The sequence below is a fragment of the Echinops telfairi genome, unplaced genomic scaffold, assembly GCF_000313985.2.
Source record: "Echinops telfairi isolate 266 unplaced genomic scaffold, ASM31398v2 ScPeMD7_7458;HRSCAF=8496, whole genome shotgun sequence".
In the NCBI taxonomy this organism is placed as follows: Eukaryota; Metazoa; Chordata; class Mammalia; order Afrosoricida; family Tenrecidae; genus Echinops; species Echinops telfairi.
Genome location: NW_022111358.1, coordinates 27,805,186 through 27,821,273, shown reverse-complemented (window position 1 = coordinate 27,821,273; position 16,088 = coordinate 27,805,186). Strand labels below are relative to the sequence as shown.

Here is a 16,088-nt window from a genome sequence, read left to right as displayed (position 1 = left end):
TTCATTTTTCAAAACAAAAAATGGAAAAACATCCATTTAATCGAAGCGGAATTGGAAAAACTCAAGAACGAAATGACAAAACTCAGGAAGAAATTAAGAATGGAAGAAAAAAAATAATTTCAGATACAATGCCCAAACCAGAAGAAATAAACTCAGCAAGTAATGGTCTTAGAGAAATGAAATGTGAAAAGGATTATAAAATTTAATTTAAAATGAGGGAGAGAAAAAGGAAAAAAGAGCACGTTTAGGCAATGGAAGATTCTCTGGAAAGCCTACCACGAACTTGACCGCCCTGGCCCGGAACCACACCGAGACAGATCCTAATACCAGGACTGGACCCTAACAAGGTAAGAGGTTCTCTGGACAGCTAGACAAAAACAGCAGGTGGCCTAAAGGGGGGAGGGAAATTAGATAATCATCAGTTCTGTTCAATATAAGATCTAGGGGATTGCATAATCCGAAAAATCTCGTGAATAAATCCAATGTAAAAGAAAAGGGATGGCAGGCTGACATATAAATTAAGACAGATCAAAACAAATGTCAAGAAATGGACAAGAATAAACTGCATTTTGGTTAACAATAGTTGGTAACGGAAAAGAAAAAGAAAACAAGGAGGGAATTCTTTTGACAGCCTGGGTGATCAAACCTCTTTCTGAGTAAGGTTTAGAGATGCTAAAAATGTTCTTTTATCTGTACTGGCCAATTGAGTCTATCCTAGCCACTAGTCCCACGTGGCTACTTAATACCTGACAGGTGGCAAGATTACAGAGAACGAAAGTCTTCAGTTTAATTAACTCCAAGAGCCACCGTGGCTCCCGTACAGGGCAGGGTCTTTCATCGCAACGCTTCCAAAACGTGACCCACCACCTTCCTTCCAGACCGCCCCCCTCCTTTCTGAGTGACCACCAGGCTGGGCATCTCTTGGATTCCATCTACCACCTGAATCTCCCTTACAACTGCCCACATCTTTCGAGTCCCAACTTCCACACCTCCTTGAAGGCCTCAGCATCATCACATTCGCTGGACCGCCCCGCTCACCCCAACAGTAATCCCTGCCTCTGGCCTCGCCTGGGCCACCGCCCATCCCTACACTCGAGGCCTGTGAACACCCTTCCTTTCTCTGCAATTAGGATTACACCAAACTCCTTTACAGGCAGAATTCAAGCTGACATAAATTCAGTCACACAATCTCATCAAACATTTCCATGGCCAACCTCCAAATCCCTTTTTTGCTTTTTGTGGAGATCTTCAACATCTGCTTCAGAGAAAATCAAAATCATCTTTTATCAATTACCTCATTAATTCCACACCTTAAAAACCTTCCAATTCTGTCCCTTCCATTTTCCCTGCTACCACTCTGGTCATGCCACCCTCCCCGCTGGCTAGGACCTCCCCAAGAGCTTTCTTACCCAACTTCTCTGCCTCCAATCTTGCACCCCTTGTATCAGTTCTCTTCACAGCTGGCAAGATGATTGTTAACTTTTACAGTCAGAGACCGTCAACTGGAAATTTTCTTCCAATGTAACCGTCTCACTAGTCTCCCCAGTCCCTAGATCCTCATCAGTGCATGTGTGGGAGGGGAGGTGGGGGAGAGTGTTGCCTACTGGAAATGTAGGTGTTACCAGCATCTGACAAACACTGCTCTAATATGTACGGCTAACATCACACTCTTTTTTTTTTAAATAACCTTTTCATACTCTTTTCACTTCCTTAGAATAAAACATAAACGTTTAACCTGGCTTACAAAATATTTTAAAACATGCCTTTGATTAATCTCTTACCACACTGTCTTTCCTTGCCCTGAGATTCTGCTCACATGAAACGTCTCATTCGTATTCCGTACCTTGCCATGCAGTCTATCCTAGACGGTCTTCCCAGACAGGGTTCCTTCTGTGCAGAAAATGCTTTGCCTGGCAAACTCCCACTCATCCTCAGGGTCTCTGTCTAAGCATTCCTTCTACAGGTACCTCTAGAGCACCTATATTTCAGGATGCGCACCAGCACTGTGGTGATTCCCCCCTCAAGCCCATTTCATGGTTGGTTTTTACTGTAAGACGGGGTGTTCTAGGTTAAATTGTAGGTTCTGATTCAGTGTATCACGAGTGGAAAGACGAATTCTCAGCAGGGTGTTGGGCTGGAACTAACCAGCTTCAGGTCACGCTCCAAGTATATACACATACACCTGTGACTTCAAGGGTTGTACTATGTATAATTCAGTGACTTTAATTACATTTACCAGGTTGTGCAACTGTCAGCACTACTGTTTTCAAAATTTCTCCAGGCCCCTATGCAATGATGCACTCTTTCACCATCTCCCACTGAGGAATGACTTTCCTAACTCCCTGTTGTCCCCCCCAGACCCAGAATGCAAACTCCAGCAGACAAAACCACACCTGGCTTTTACCACGCATTCACCTTCTTTCTGAAATCCTTTTTGTCCCAACAATGCTGCAGCCACTTTCCATTTCCAAATGCTCACCTTCTCTCTCACCTGTTGTTCTCTCTGCTGGGGACACATACTGTTTTAGTCCCCCTGCCCGAGTCAGGTTCAATGTCCAGTCGTCCCGCACGCCTTTGCTTATCTCAGCAGTTGTCAGGAAATCCTAGATAGCCTGAATTCCTGACTGGCTTCCCTAATATGTCAGAATATCCTTAAAGGTAGGAAGTTGGTTACAGCGTTCACCATCGCACCTCCAGGGCTTTGCACAAAGTCAAAGATGCTGTAACAAATCTTAGTTCTCTAAGATTTGGATCAGAGACTCTGATCCATAACACAGTTTTCCCTAGATGTTACCCCAAATCCAACATTTAGGACTCTACTTGAGGCCCAAGAAACAACCCGCCAATGGCATCTCTTATCAGCTTATCCAATCAAAACCGGTAAATTCACAAAAGGCCCGCCTTAAGGAAAGTGACTTATGGCACAACCCCCTATGGATGAACCAAGATGCTCCTGGCACAACCCACTGAGCAATCTTGCCTTCGCTAAGTCTTTACAGAAAAGTAGGGCACGTGTATCATTCTTCTCGGGAAGGGCATCAGGATGCTTCCATCCTCTTAATAAGAACTTCCATTTCTTCCAACAGGGAGAGAAGCCAATTTAGCAACTGTGGTAATTATTGTGGCTTGAAAAGCTGGCCCCCAAGTCCCCTCCCTTTAACAAGACCCTTGGTAACAACCTTTGAGATGCCCGAGGGAAACCACCCCCTGGGGAGCAACAAGTGGATCAAGGTGTGTACATAAAAATACATTTCCCCACCCACACATTCAGACACTCACCTCTGAGGCTTCCGCACTCTCATAATCTGAGAGAACAGCTGAAGGAGGAGAGAGAGAGGTGAATGGAAAACATGCAGCACAATGATCTGAATTGCATTTCAAGGCTGCTCGCTGTGTGTCGGGCTAAACCTCACTTGATTCTGACATCAATCTTAGAGGGAGGCACACTTTTACAGACAACAAACGGGGGAACCAACTTTTTCAAGATGATCCTGCCCAAAATCGATGCGCTCAATCGCCCCATTAGGAAAGAGCCACTTTGTAGCATCCTCCCCCAAGCACCCACCCCGTCAGGGCGGGGTCAAAGATGCTACTTACCATCGCCCTCGATGCCATCTTCACTCTCCTGAAGGAAAGATGGATGGGGTTAGTTCTGGGTCGGCGGAGTGGGGGCCCCAACGGAGAATCGTGGGAGGGGAGCTCAAGCCTCGAGACAAAATGGTTGAAACGAGTGACCGGGGAAAGTGCATCTCGAACTAGTGGCCACTGAAAGAGGTCAGTTCTATCAACATCCGCTTTCCACCCGCCTCCTTCCAGACGCCCCCCGCCCGCCCTTTCCCTAGAGACCCCGCCTGGGGCAGCGCTCCGCTCGGGCCCAGCCTCGGCCGCCAGCTCCCGGGCCCCCGCCCGCCGGCGCACTCACACACTCGGACTCCTCGGCGCTCGGGGCGCCCCCGCTCTCCAGCCGCCGCAGGTGGAGGGCCCCGGCCCGGCTGCCGCGCTGGGAAGGCAGCGAGCCGCTGCCTCCGCCCCCGGCGCTGCCGCTTGCGCCGCCCCGCGCCGGGGAGCCGCCGCTGTCGGAGCCTGAGGCGCCGGACTCCTCGTCCTCCGTGTCCTGGGATGCGCGCTGCCGCCGCCGGTCCGCCATCTTACGGAGAACGGCCGCCGCCGGCCAGCTCCTGACGCACCGCGCCCGTCGCAGGGGCCGCTGGGAGCCTCGAGACGAAGTCCCGGCATGCCTCACGGGCGGCGGGCGCCGCTCCGCCTCCGGGGGGCGGGGCCGGGGGCGGGGCCCTGCGGCACGTTTGCGGGCGAGAGGGATTACGTAGGTCCGCGCACTGGGGCTGGTGCGGTCCCCTTCTTCGGGGGGCTGGCCGGGGGCGAGGGAGCTGGAAGCGGGCGTTCTGCTCCGGTCCCGGCCATCTTGGGCTTTACGGATGGTCTGCGTCAACCTGGCAGCTTGGGGGTGGCTTGCCTGGTTTCCTATTCCCATTTCTCGTTTCTACCGACGTGTGCGGCGCGTCATTTTACTGCATTCGTTGGTTTGGGAAAGTCACAAGTCCAGGTAAACCTCTAAGGTCGTTGGCCGCGGCGGGTTGGCCACAGCAGCGCGGCTGGAGCGAAGGGGCGGTCTGTAAGATGCTGCTGCAGCACGCGGCCTTTTCCTGTCTCCCCACCCCAGCGCTCACCGCACCCACACGCAGGCAGGGTATGATGCCAGTCTGAAGCAGGATTCCACAACCCATTTTTAAAGAATTATAACCGCCTCGGGCTCATAGCCCTAGCTGATGTGATTTACTTATTTTTTAAAAATTATTTTATTGGGGGCTCTTACACCTTTTATAACCCATACATCCATTGTGTCAAGCACATTTTTACATGTGTTGCCATCATTCTTTTCAAAACAATTTCTTCCAACTTGAGCCCTTGGTATCAGCTCATTCCCCCCTCCTTCCCACCCTCATGAGCCCTTGATAAATTATCATTATTTTCAGTGACTTCCTTAAGGGCTACCAGACTGGTTGAAGAAGGAAATGCTTTAGAGCCTTGGCATTTATCTACGGTGAGTATCTTTTGACCAGAAGGGTATACCAGTTGAATGCACTGAATTAGTGCGCTACAGGAGTGTACAGGAACACGTATCTGAGGGCACTGTGGCCAAGCACAGGGGTCCGTCCTAATATTTTTACAAATGGTGCAGTTGAAGATAATCGAAGGTGTCACTGTCATTGAGTCAATGCTCTCATAGTGAGCCAGCCACCTGTGGGTTTCCGAGACTGTTGACAGGAATGTAAAGCCGGTGTCTTCCCCCCACCCCCCAGTGGCTGGTTTTGAACAGCTGACTATAAGGATGGCAGCCCAATGCATAACCACTGCACCACCAAGGGCATGGACAATATGAAATTGAAAGGCATTATGCCTACAGAGAGAACCAGGATAAACATCTCAATGAACTAAGCCAGAGGCCAAATGGAATGTAAAGCCAGCTCCAAAAACCACTTGCCCAAGTTCAAAATGGAGGATGCATGATTGAATGTTTTTAGAGGATGCTATTGATCACAAGCTGAAGTGGTGTAAACCTGACTGCCAAGTTTAGTGTCTAAGGATTGTGAGTCCTCCCTTTGCCCTTCAGCTGTTTGGGTTAGACCCAGCTTTTAAATGGATGTGGGCATAATGTTCAGACTAAAAAATTCAAAATCCTTTCCTGTGAGGAAAATCACAAAGTTCTGTGGACGTTTGGTATTCAGAGGACACGAGATAGCAATCTTTATTAATAAGATAGCAATCTTATTTAAATGACAATGCGGACAAGGGGTGTGTGTATGTGTTCCTTCAGTCTTCTTGAGGGCAAAGCAAGAAGGGAAATCAGGTGGAGTCACATTAGATGACCTATACATTTTTTTGACTTATAAATTCTTTTCAATTGTTACAAGCTCCAAGGATCCTCCACATCTCCTTAGCATTTCTGTTTCTGAGTTTGGAGGAACACAGGGCACAGGTGAAATCTCAAATGGAAAGGGAAACAAATGCCTTAGATGAGAGGAAAAGTGATGTGTTTTTCTATGGATATTTTTTCTAATGTTTTGAAGTACACATGCAGCATTATCTAATGCTTCCCAACAAACCTAATAAAGTAAAACAAATCCAAAAAATTAACAGCCACAATAGTTTATTTACAGTTCAACTCTTTATAAGATATTTACAAGACAACCAATTTTACACATCAGAAATGGTATCAAAAGTATGAATTACAACACAGACAACAATATGAAATGGGCAAAAACAAAGCTGAAGAGGACAGACGCAATTTCTTGTTTTAATTTATTAACACTAGCTTAAACTTGGTTAACAAAAGATAAACAGGGAATTATGTTTTAGGAGAACTGTAGGGCTTTCAGTTGAAGATTGAATTTCACAGTGTTATATCCCATGTAGGGAAAAATAAGACTAATTTTCCCCCCACACACTGTAATTTCATTTTCGGAACTTTGCTAATCTATTCTCCAACCTTCTTCTCAACAAACCTCAAACATAATCCAAATCAAAGGAGATTTGATGGAACAGTAAAATGGGAGGTCCTCAGGGACAGGGAGAACCAAAGAAATAAAACCCACTTAAGTCTGGCCAGATAGCACCTCATGGATTCCTCTCAGTCTAGCTCAGGATCTAGGGAGTCCTCTGGGAATGGTATAAGCATAGGTTAAATTTGCTAACCTCGTATCCAAACTTAGGAATCCCACAAATGCTGAAAGTCAAGAACTGAGAAGGATCAAGAATAAAGACACTGGGTGGTCTTTTTTCCCTCCCCCCCCCACCTTTTTGGGCACATAGATCAGAGTGGGAAAACTGTTTGCCAGGTTAAAATGAAAGAGGAACAAAGAAAATCTGGCCTAATTTCACAAGAAATCTCCTTCCTTTCCTTAAGGTGTGAGATGAGAGCCCCTAGTGGAATAAGTCCTATTTCTCCCTACATACTTGCTGCAATGAAGTTCACAGCAGGTGCCCGTGTGGAGAGCCCACTCTCCTAAGCAGATGGGAGTTACAAATGAACACAAACACACAAAAAAGGAGAAAGAAGAGGAGCAAGATCATCCAATACTACATGTGCTGCCGGAAGAAGTCCCCTGAAAAGTCAAACCCGGGAAGCACAGCTCAACGTCTCGTGGACTTCATCCCATTCTCTCATGCTCCACTGATGGGCCGGCCACACACCCTACATACCTTGGCTTCTCCTCTAAAAGTGCTAATGATCTGGGACACATTCTCTTCAAGGATAAAAGCCCCTACCTTCTAGGAGATTAGACCCCTACTTGTGTTCACACCATAGTCCTGAAGACTAATGAAAGGCAATTCCTATATAGTTAAGACCAGAGGTCTTGGCTCTACATTCCTTCCAGATAGTTACAAGGATCTTAAACTGAGACCAATGTGGCCTGGCAGTGCTGTCCTGAAATTATGTCTTTATTTATTTTTAAACAAAACTGGGGTGGGCAAGGGGGAGAGAAACCCATAATGGTACACGTACACTTGTATTTTTACAAAGTGAATGGAGAAGCTCATTAGGCACATCTGTTTGTTACAAGATGTAGACAATTTGCCAGCCAAATGAAGCATATAATTCCACACCCCCCACCCTCCCTAAACCTCTACCCCACCACCAAGAGCTCAGCCAAAAGTAAAAAGCCCACAAGGAATACTTGAGAAGTGATGTGACACAAGGACATCTATACAGGTTCTGGCATGCCATCCCCAAATGTCCAATGCTTTTGTTTATAAAGCCACACCTTGTCTGAGAGGAACCATTCTCATGACCTTATCCACAGATTTTGTTTTTTGAGGGATGAGGGAAGAAATTCAATCACCCATTAACTAAGAAAACATTAACAGCAAACCTCCCTCCCCATATGGCTGCTTCACAGAATCGTTTCAAAAGAACGAGCCTCTTCTCATTGATGTACCGGTTCCTCTAGGCTCTGATTCTGTGAGGGTTACTTGCTTCTTCACTTCACTTGCTATTCCTCATCTGGTTCTAAAGCTCATGGTGAGGACTTTTTGTTCTGTTTGAGGGTAAAACCCACTATGATACCCAAACTACAGGGAAAGGGCATACCAGGGTGAGGAGAGTGCCATGCAGGCACAGTTTTAGACACAGACATTGTTTCTTCCACACACGTAAGGAAGAGAGCACTTGGCCATAGGCAAATGGATAGTGGCAGACCACTGCCGCTTCCAAATCTGCCATCCTATAGAGCTTTAGAGCTCATGCCCCTCAAAAAGGGAAAAGAAACCGAAATTAACCTCTACAATTCACAATTAGCCCAATGAAAGAGCTTTTGTAAAATTAGAGGACAACAAAACCAAAGGAGTATGGAAAGGTGTATCAGTGACTGATGGCACACACAAGGACACAGGTCACATAAACAGGTCTCTGCCACTCTCTGAGAATGGCATGCTACAACTATCTGAAGACAGGGCTCTTGCTGGTACAGCTATTTCCTACACGTCCGGTGAGGTGTTTGCTTCTTTTGTATCTCCAATCTGCATCGGCTACGCTCGTCCAGCCAGGGCAGCTCAAAGTTCCTTGCAAGAAAGAATGAAGAAATCAGCTAGCAAGGCATTCAGTGTGGACATGAACCGAACTCCAAAAAGATCACTATGCCACTTACTGCTCCTAGCCCGGACGGCTACCGCGTCCCAAGCTTGGAGTGACGTTTTCCCCCAAGTGCCCTTAAAGGGACTGACTAAATCTCTCTCCAATAGCAAGACTCATCTAATCCCTGGCTTGGGCATCTCACCTCTGAAGGAGTTAACTGCCCAGGATGGCCTCACTTCTGTCAAAGAACCATGATTACTATGGAAGATACCCCCAAACCACATGTTTTCTAGGTTTCTAGCTAGGCTTCCATAAAGTCTGAAAGGAAGGAATACAGGCTACCTCAGATGGGGAGGGGGAACTTTATACTTACTGTGGAGTTAATTTTGGTAATGGTCGTCCAAATGCTACAACAGGCAAGAAGGGGGTAATCGTCAAACTTTCAACTATGAAAGAAAGTCAAATGGGACCTTGTTAGTGCTATCGATGGACAATTTCTAGCAACTAGACCTGTTCCCAAATACAATTAATCCAGTCATTCAAAGTCAGCTGTACTCTGGAGCCTTGCTCCCTTTTTCTTCTTTGAAAACCCCACTCTTACAAAGACCGATTAGACTTACCATCATCTGGCTCAGGGAAAAATGAGGTAACCTCAGGCTCAGATTCCTGAATTCCTTTCTTTTTATACATTCTGAGCTGCAGTCGCTGTAAAATTCTTTGTTCCCTGATCCTCTGAATATCCCATCTGGGAAAAATAAGTCACACAAAACAAAACAAATCCAACATTACTGAGAACCTGTTCTATAAAAGCAACTCACACAATCCAGATGCTAACAAGACCTTGCTGACTCCTCTTGATGAGGTTAGAAAAAACAACCGACTGCTTGGTTAGGGAAGAGCTATTTAGGCCTAACAATTCAGATCATGAGCTGGGTTCCACAGAGAGTGGAACTGAGGAAGGACATAGATGAAGAAGGCCCAAACATGCTTACCCACAAGTACCACTTCAAGGTTAAGAGACTTCACCAGTTGGAAAGCCATTCATTTAACAAGTGTTAGGAATTTGAGAACTCTCCATAGTGTGGAAGAGAGGGGTTGTGGTCCCAGGGTTTACCTGTCCCCACGTTGGACTTCTGTGGCCTACCTTTTCCTTCGCTTCTCATCCAGCTCCAGTTTTGCATGCCGCTTCGAAAACACACTGTCGTCCAGGTTCTGTGTAAAAGAGCAGCTGATAAGCCATTTGTTACCATGTCACACGTGTGTATACTAACTCACTTCTAGCTTCTAGGGATGTGAAAGCTTTCAGTTTCAGGTCTCACCTGAGTCTGAGTTCTAAGGGCATAATATGAACCTGGTGACAAAATCAACAGAACACTCTCTTCTCCAAGCCCCTTCCCATTTAAAATCTCCAAATTTCAAAGCAATTTCCATAGTGCTCCAGGGCAAAAGTCGTGTCAAAGTGAAATAAACCTGGTGGCTGCCAGAAACCCTCCCAAAGCCTTATTTTCTAAGAGTCTAATCTTAAAATGAATACCAATCTTTTAATGATGAAATCAGCTTGGCATATATCATTTTGTTACTGAGTGATACAAGCTAACTTTTCTACTTGGCATGAAATCTACATGGCATTAAATACTACCTTACTCTATGTTTTTTAAGAAATTACTTAGCTGAAAAAGAAAGAAAAAATAAATTACTTAGCTAATCTGGATCTCATTTTCTCCTCTATAAACTGAAGGAGTTGGACTAGTTAATTTCTCCCAAGTTCCTTTCTGGCCTCAGTTTTACGTTAACTCATTTGCACAGTCGCTATGACATGACCAGGTTACACCCCCATGTCCTATTTGGTGGCTCTGGCACCTACCTCCAAAAGGTCAGAAGGGTCTGGGTCCCTTAGGGGCTCCACCGAGTGGCCCCTCCAAGAAGGAACTGGGAAGAAAACACAAGAAAGGGAGGAGGGTGGAAGCACTCTTAAATCCAAGGTCACACAACCGTCTTCCTACTCACTAGGGAAGAAGTCTCTCCACAAAGTTACTGATAGGGATCCATTCTACGGCCTCACCTGAAGCCATTCAGTGTTCCCGCTATGGTATGAAAGAACCTAAAGTGCCACTGCAGTCTGCCAAACTCAGGATCGCAAAAAACCCTAAGCCAATACCTGACAAGTCATATAATGGATGCTACTGCAGTTCCTGAAAAACAACTGAAATGCGTTGTCATTTTGAAGCCGTCTATAAAGTGAAAGTGAACAGCAGGGACGCTCACTCTCCCATATCCATCCAACTGATGAGGCACACAGCTCCCAAGCAGCCACCAGCCCGCCAGCCCCCAGCCCAGGCCCAGCCAGCACACGCCTATTCTACTCACCAGCCAAGACTGGAGTTTCTCCTGCAACACTTGATGGCATCAGACACCCTAAATAATGCAGGAAAGAAGAATCATCTCAGTGTAAAAAGAAAAAAAGCCCATGCCCAAAATGGAGGAAAGGATCATTACTGAAGTTCTCACTAGGAAGCCATTTTGTTTTTGAGTTGTTCTTTTGAGAATTTCTCTCTGGGGGAGGGGAAGAGGGAACAACAGACAAAAGAAAAGAAAATAAGCCCACCACTTTTTTTTTTACACTGAGACGACTTCTTTTCTTCATTATTTAGGGTGGTTTCCCTGCAACAGTTGATGGCCAAGGATATCAAACCTTAAACTCAGAACATGGCAGGTGAGTAAAAGTTGACCCTATTTTTCAAATAAAAGATCAGTGTTCTCAAAACTTACACATGTAGTCTTCGTAAACAGCTCCCTCCTCCCTCCAAACAAACTACCTTGCTGGTCCAGCCTGAACAACATGCACAAAGACTTTGGCTTCCTTAGACCAAGCCATCGAGACTTCGTGAGATAGAGATGTCAAGAACAAGGATTCACACATTTATTCAAAACTCAGGCTTCTCAAAGGGCTGCAATCCCCCCCAGTTGGACTCCTGCTCCTGTGACACCCACAATCTCAGAGGCATTTGGACTTTTTCTGTACTAGGGCAGTTAAGATTTTCAAATCCAGCTAGTTACTGCACAGCTCCGGACCAAGCCGTTTCCCAATCCCGGATGGGAAGTTGCTTCATGGTTTCTCTCAAGTTGTCACATAGCATTGCCATGGCAGCAAGGTTAAAACCATTAAGGATGAACCTGTTCAACTGACTGAACCAACACCCCCCCCCCACACACACAAAAAAATCCGAACCTACATCAGGATCCTGGTCTATCTCATGTACTTGAGTGTGAGGTCTAATGAATTTTAGATCATTAAAAAGAGTAATCCATGCTCTCCCACTTAATTTTGTCATCAGAACAGCCAAACCAAGTCTGAAGAGTGTCCTTGCCTCCCTGGAACGGGCTCCCATCCCCATCCCAGTTAGGGCAAGACACCAGGTAGAAACTGAGGGCACCCACAATGACTGTCACAGACTAACATTACAGAAATCGAAGGCAAATTCCAGTGACTGATTAATGTAGGAGGTAAGGGGAAAGATCTTTGTGTGGAAGCCATGAAGAAAAAAGGGAATGAAGATCAAGGTCCCAAACCCAACCCCCTTCCCAAGCAGCTCAGATATCCCAAGATAGTCCTTATTGTTTGAAAAATAGTTTGTAGACCATTTTATTTAAATATATGAACAACCAATGGGCTACTGCAATCCAAGTAAACTCTTCACATTTTAGAACCTTTGTGAAGGATAGTAAGGTAAAGTAAGACTGTGGGTGGGTCTTTGGCAGATTCCTCCTGCCCCCCAGACCGGGACATAGAGATACAGATAAATGTTTATATAGTTAAAGAGTGGAGACCCAGGTGAAATTCCGCATCCCCACCTGGCTCCCCAGCCCAAAATTACCATTGGCCCCTGAGCACCCCCAAAGACCACCCTCTCAGGTTTCACACAGTATCAATTGCAGGAACAGTCGTGCACGGCAAAGTATAAGTTCTATGCATTTCACAGCACAGAAAACCCTTCTTTCGGGGGCATGCAAGTTGCCGGAGATTACACCCCCAAGTCTGGTGCTCTTTTGATGAGCAATTTACTGGCAAACACATCTCCCAGTGTTGTAAACAGGCAAATACAGTGAGCACATTTTGCTGTAATTCCATCTATTTGCAATGCCTGCACAGTGTCTGTCTCTGGCTGTTAACTTACTCATTCTTGACAGAACTCTGCTTTATTGATTGCACTTTTTAAAAAATGCCAAAGGCATTTTCAAACTTGTTAGCTTGACCGCCACCACTAGGGTATAAGAGCAAGTGTTCTCTATGCCTTACTTGCTACAGTCTCCTCCTTCTTTGGAGAGGATTCCCGTAATGGTAACGGTGATGGGGGAGGCTGGTGCCAACGACACAAATACATTTCTGTGGTGGAAAGGTACGGCAAATCTTCTATCTCACTTGAGGTTTTCTCCTTGGGATGGCCGCTGGGTCCCTTCTGGGGAGTGGAGAGTCTTGGTGGGGTGTCCACAGACGACCGGGGTTTCTCTGGAGTTTCTTGGCTCCTCAGCTCACGTTTACAAACAGTTTCAGATAAAGAACCACAGGGCTCCTCTTTAATGGGAGAGTGCTTAGGTGTTTTTGTTTTGACTTTTGAAAATTCAGGAGCCAGCTTTTTAACAGGAGTCTTTCTTTCTGTACTTCCAAATGGGGATTTCCTGTTGAAGCGGGAAGAAAACATTTAAAAATTTATCAACTCTTGAATAAAATCTGATCTGGTCATATTTTGGGACAAGAGAATTCACTTGCTCTCTTGCCCCAAAGTGACCAGGATTTAGGTACCTAAATTCTGGTGCTCATTGGGCAGACATGAGGGGGAGGAGAACATGCTTAACAGTATATGTACTAGGCCCTTAGTAAATGTTTGCTAAACAGATGAGTTCCCATGCTGAACAGCCTCCAATAGTGTCCTATTCCCTACTAGAGCTAAAAAAGATTCTTACTTCACTCAGGCCACTTAGCCAGCATTAGGTGCCACTACTCTGTGCTCCCTTCCCTTCAGTTCTATCAACCTGAGTCCAAACTCTTTGTTCCCCCAGCCAGTCTCAGGGTTACTACAACCTCCATCATTTTCACCCCCTTGCTGTCAGCTGACTCCCCCCCTCCCCCACAGGGCATCCTCCTCTTCTTTACCAACCTAATCCTACACTTCTTTTTCAAGATCCACCTTTTAGAAAAAATTTCCCACTATTCTAATTCAGAGTCATCCTTATTAGTATCTCTGAATCTTACAAAACGTATGTTTATATTGCTGTTGTGTACGTCTACATATTTTACTATACTTGAGGTTGTTTTCCCCACAATTTATTGCCTCTCCTTACAGGGAAATTAATGGAGTCTAGGGCCAATTATCTTTTCCTTTTTCACACCTGTTAAGTACCTAACACAATGAAGGAATTCAGCACTTCCTAACTTGAAAAGAACAGTTATCATTTTCTTTAACAATTTTGGTGCTTGTTGCCCATTCTCTTTCTGATGCCCTCCACAATCTGTGATTACAAGTTTTTACAGCCAAAGCAAGAAAGTTTTGAGATATTTTCTCTTGGCTTGGAAGACCCCTCATTAATTCAAGACACAATTGCTGTAAAACAAATTCAAAATCCCAACCCATTATTCTCAGTCACTGGTAACAAGTGTCCCTATCATGTCCAGACAGTGTAATTAATGAAGTTAGCAGCACACCTTTTGTGTCCCTTTCCACTCCGCCCACATGAGAAAGGCTTGGGAGGCAGAGCCTGAGATGTCTCGGAAAGCTCCGGCTGGCACTCCAGTTTAATTTTCTCTGGTAGCTCCGCTTCCTCTCTCTCCTCAGTTTCATAGCCCTGAAACAACTTGTGCCTTTCTTTCTCATTATCCTTCTTTACCAGCTGCATGCGCCTTTCCATACGTTCAATCCGAGCAAGGAGCTAGAGAAAAGAGTAGTAAAATGTAGACTTCACACACACACACACACACACACACACATTTCAGTTTCAGTACAGGTACTTAGCCCTATTTAAGAATCAGGAGTCTTTCCCTTGACCGTATCAATCCCACTTATTAATGGGCAGACATTAATCTTAATGATTTCCCTTCACAGAAAATGCAAGGTACATGACTTAATTTCAGAGGCTAAATTAATTGCAGAGGGTCCTGTAGTTTCTCCTTCAGAAAGAAACTCCTCTACTGGCCTGGTCTCTGGTACTGCTAACCACGTGTGGCTCCACGTCAGTTTGTGAGTTTCAACATTAACCTTGTTCTTTTAGGATGTCCCAAGGTTCCCCCAACCCTAGTTTCTCCATTTCCACTCAAAAACTCAACACTCAAAAAAAAAAAACAAAAACCCCTCAATACTCCAGGGCAAACTTCACATAGCATGTTGAGAAGGAATGAAAAGCCCCCAACAGTGCCATTAGGAGTTGCAATGTTATTTCAAAGGGATGGGAGGAAGGTTCTCCAACACCAAATACTCCACTTGAAAGAATTAGAATAGAAACCAGTATGGATGCATCCCAAAGTTCATGAGTCACGGATATTGCTTTGCATTTGAGATAACAGAAAAGGGATACACCTCCGTATCAAAATACTGATTAAAAAAACCAAAGTCCTATAATTCAATTTAAAGGACTACATAATCAGTAAGTTGAGGTCTATTCTTTTTGAAACTTCCCTTGAAAATGTTTTGAGAAAAGATGTCATCTGGACTATTTATCTTCTGTAACAAGAATTTTACCTGAGTTAAACAGTAATATTCAGGATGCCTTCATTATAGCCATTTAGCTACATACATTTCAGTAGAGGCCAAACAACAAGTGGGCTAGGAGAAACAAGCCCGAGCAACCACTAAGCCTGCAATACATAACAGAAGCAGTGAATGCCAATTTCAGCCTAACAATCTATCCTTAAGTCACCCCACTTTCCTGTCTAGGAAAGCCTGCAAAGGGGCCATTACCTCAGGAACTGAGCAAAAACCTCCACAAGCAGCAGAGCCCCCTCTGTCAGCCATAGGTCTCATTTCATCTCCTTACACTGGTGGATTCACAGCATTCACATTACTTAACCACACTTTGCAGGCCACACTTCCTTGATTTCTTCCCTTTTGCCACTCCTTGTCCAGTCTCCCCAACCCACCCCCACCTCAGGATGTGATGTGTTGTAATTACAGAGCCATCACCCGCTAGACTGCAGTACAGGAGCTGAGCAGAGCCACCTCCATGTTGAGAAACTTGCATACATCAACATGGTGAGCATTTTCCTGAGACCTGCCCCCAGCTCCCATTCCATCCTGCAGGCTGCCTTCTCCAGTCCCACGGCCACTGCCGATGACATGCATTTGGAGTGAAAAGGTGAAGAGCCCTCTGCTCCCTTGGCACAGGATGCCAGAGAGCAGGAGACTGCCTGCGGGAGCTTGCACACAATTGTGGAGCCCGTGTTTATTTTTAGGCAGCTGTAAGGTCTGCAGAGTGTTCCCCAGTGAGCACGGTCAGACCCCAGCAG

At 45.5% G+C, this 16,088-nt stretch overlaps 2 protein-coding genes across 3 annotated transcripts in view; both read right to left on the bottom strand.

The window, feature by feature from the left end:
• The window catches only part of CASC3 (CASC3 exon junction complex subunit), a 16,078-nt gene extending 11,917 nt beyond the window's left edge, over nucleotides 1-4,161 (bottom strand). The window contains exons 1-3 of the mRNA XM_004707133.2: nucleotides 3,923-4,161; nucleotides 3,598-3,625; nucleotides 3,280-3,317 (exon numbers count right to left, since the gene is read on the bottom strand). Coding sequence (XP_004707190.1) covers nucleotides 3,280-3,317; nucleotides 3,598-3,625; nucleotides 3,923-4,147 — 291 coding nt within the window. The 5' untranslated portion in view covers nucleotides 4,148-4,161. The remainder of the gene's footprint in view (nucleotides 1-3,279; nucleotides 3,318-3,597; nucleotides 3,626-3,922) is intronic.
• Nucleotides 4,162-6,152: 1,991 nt separating this feature from the next.
• MSL1 (MSL complex subunit 1) lies at nucleotides 6,153-15,205 on the bottom strand. Of its 2 annotated transcripts, XM_004707132.2 has the most exons (8): nucleotides 14,295-15,205; nucleotides 12,891-13,270; nucleotides 10,961-11,008; nucleotides 10,458-10,522; nucleotides 9,738-9,805; nucleotides 9,214-9,338; nucleotides 8,967-9,039; nucleotides 6,153-8,580 (listed from the first exon to the last, which is right to left on the bottom strand). In XM_004707132.2, the coding sequence occupies exons 1-8, from the start codon at nucleotides 14,495-14,497 to the stop codon at nucleotides 8,490-8,492; spliced, it is 1,053 nt and encodes a 350-aa protein (XP_004707189.1). In that variant the 5' UTR covers nucleotides 14,498-15,205; the 3' UTR covers nucleotides 6,153-8,489. The 2 variants fall into 2 exon arrangements, with proteins under 2 accessions (XP_004707189.1, XP_045155617.1); XM_045299682.1 differs by lacking the exon at nucleotides 10,961-11,008 and having other exon boundaries at nucleotides 14,295-15,201.
• Between the last annotated feature and the right edge of the window lie 883 nt (nucleotides 15,206-16,088).